Below are 2,862 nucleotides of genomic sequence, written 5' to 3' on the forward strand. Positions count from 1 at the left end.
AAAAGATGTCAAAGATAGATTTCGAAAAACAAAATCTTATCCAACAGAGGTTTCAAATTGGCTGAGTTTAATTTCTACTCATGATTCTTGGCAAGAGCTGGAATCGGTGCCGAACTATACCTTCTAGGTTCCACGCCCAGATTTATCGATTGCTGTTTACCAGCTCCAATAATCAAAATATAAGGCCTTCCTTCTCTCTCGGACTCTTTGGCGGCTAGCATCCCGGTGATTCTTCATAGCCCGATAAATACTACGTAGATCATTGGCTGGCCAATCACAAACAGTGGTGTATCTGTGATTCTAGTGTACTCAATTTCTGTTCTAGTGGTATCAGAGATTAAAAACCAGCCAAATAGCGTCTTTGAATTTGTGAGGTCAGTTTCCAGCCCGACAACGCTAAACAGGACAACAAATTTGTTTCATATAGTGCCTAAATGAATATGAAATCAAGTAATGAAACCGGGACATAAATCTATAGTAACGATCTACTTAAAACATTAAAACTCAGGTTTCTGATTGAACTTTTTCGGACAAAATATTGTTTGCCTATCTAGGCCAGTACAATCAGTAACGGCTGGTAACCCGGTCAACGGTGTTAATTTTATGCTCGACTGGTACATGATACAAATGAAACTTCAGCCAGTACGGAGAAATTCAGAATGACTGGCCAGCATGAACACAAGAAAAACGCTTCTATCAACACACTCACGCAGCACTCAAAACACAAGTAAGACCAGGGATATATGTGACAAGGCATTTGGATAGAGAACCATCTTATAATCATTTAGAAGTTCCTAAAAGGGATCGATGAGCATAAACCTAACAATCTTAGCTGAATGGCATCTTACAAGAGAACGATCTGGTGAAACTACATCAAAGCCAAAAACCATCAGTTCCTTCAGCAGGAGTACCGAGTACCTAGGCGGACAGTAAAATTCAGCTAACCTCATTTCCATGAGAGGAAGTTAGGAAGGCCTGGTTGGGTGCCCATGTTAAACGAGCCAGCAATATTTGCCAGGCTTCCATGACCACCAGAGGATTCAGTACCCCTCGACGATGGACTGGTAGCAGATGGAAACCCATCAGAAACAGGTTTCCCAGGTGTTGATCCAGGGTCGGGCTTTTTTTCCCATCAGCTACAAAGCTCCCAATGACCACCTGAACATCAGCAAAATAAAATACAAGCCATAAGGAAAACTAAAAGGTTCTGAATGATCTGGGAATAGGGAGTAACTGCAAGCCAGCTCGCTCAGTCGAATCACCATCCTTCTATCGGGCCTGATTTTGGGGGAGCTAGTGCTTGCTATCTCAGAATAGCTCCATGGATCTCATCGGAAATGTTTGATGCTTCTTGGGGCTTCTTTGGCGACCGTGAAGTCACCGGATGAATTGCCGGAAGGGGTCGTAGGACTGACTCAGACAAAGCGTTAGAAGTACGATCTCCGAATCTATAACCTTTGAACTCTTTACCTCCTCAGCCGCATCAAGTGCTGATTTTTCGCTGAACACCTTCTTTGAATGCGAATCCGAGTAAGGCATCAGATCGAGGAAGCTAATCGTTTTCATTTACCATTTCATGAAAAACCCTTTTCGTTCCGCTTAGCCCTATCGGCTATTTTAGTGATAGATTCTATAGGAACGACCACGATATTTGGAGTTTGCAGTAGGTAATCATGCTTGACTTCGGCTTGAACCTACAAAGGGTGTGATGCCACCCTTCTTTCCAAGCGTCCCTTTGGTAACCCAGTTCACCACGTTAGTGGCTACATCCGGGGGTCCCTGCTAATGCAGACTTCCAAGAAAGAAAAACAACCATACATGAAACTGATCATTTTTTTTTTGAAAGATCATTTTATATTTTTTTAGAGATGATAGTATGCATATTATGAATGTCACGTGGCAAATGAGTTCCACTTGATGGTATTGCCATGCAGGAAGCAGAGCACATGGCGTGTGAAACAAGGAGAGCAAGATTGGGAAATATGAAAGATATCTGTAGATATCTTACTTGAGCTATAAAAAGCATGTGCATTCGGTAAAGCAGGAAACCTGAACTGGAGAAGCTACAGTTAGAAGTCCAGCTACAGCACCATCTAAAACACGGCCATCAGGACCAGCAAGACAAACACTAAGTCCACCTGTTCGACTGCTCAGCTCAGCACTTTCTGACAGCAGATATGAGCCAGCCAAAGGAAGAATCTCAAAACGTCCCTGAGCATTGGATGCAACTATGATGTAATTCGAAATTTATGCAATAAGTCAAATAACATTAATTACTTCCAGAGCTGCAAAACAATGTGGTTTGCTTGAGATGTGGTAAAGGAAATAATTAGGTCCTTCCTTTCCCTATATTCCATTACAGTTTCCTTCCTATTTATGTAAATTTGGCTGGTGGAGCCGGGATAAAAGTTTTAAAGACATACCGAAAAGGATTATTCAACTGACAGATTCGAAGTTAGAAGAAGCTGCAAACATGTAAGTTACTGTTCCACCAGAAGAATCTCCTTGACACAGGGTCACATTGGATACAGCGCCATTGGCTGTGTGTATACAAACTGCCCATCCGTTGCGAGAAAAAGACATGGCCCTTGATGCTACATCCTGAAATCATGGATCTTGAGCAGTTTACTAGGAATATGCAAGCTGTGACAAAAGAAAAAATTTGGAAGGGAAAGCTTAGGAATGTGCAAAAGGCAGCTCTTATGGGCTAGGTTGGAATTGGAGCATAGAGAGTAGGAGTGGGAGAGAGCCAGACGAGGACTGCACCCCGAGTGGCGGCTGACTGTTGTGAAGGTGGTACTGTGTGGTGGTGGAGTGGCAAGGAGATGTCCTTCTAATTCCTGCCCTTTATCGATAATCTCC

At 42.8% G+C, this 2,862-nt stretch overlaps 1 protein-coding gene across 1 annotated transcript; it reads right to left on the reverse strand.

The window, feature by feature from the left end:
• Positions 1-936: 936 nt before the first annotated feature.
• On the reverse strand, positions 937-2,583 carry LOC133930161 (AT-hook motif nuclear-localized protein 10-like). The gene is made up of 3 exons (XM_062376844.1): positions 2,477-2,583; positions 2,050-2,215; positions 937-1,158 (listed from the first exon to the last, which is right to left on the reverse strand). Exons 1-3 carry the CDS (start codon positions 2,581-2,583, stop codon positions 937-939), a joined length of 495 nt encoding a protein of 164 aa, XP_062232828.1.
• Positions 2,584-2,862: the final 279 nt, after the last annotated feature.

This window comes from Phragmites australis, chromosome 10 (assembly GCF_958298935.1).
Source record: "Phragmites australis chromosome 10, lpPhrAust1.1, whole genome shotgun sequence".
Classification (NCBI taxonomy): domain Eukaryota; kingdom Viridiplantae; phylum Streptophyta; class Magnoliopsida; order Poales; family Poaceae; genus Phragmites; species Phragmites australis.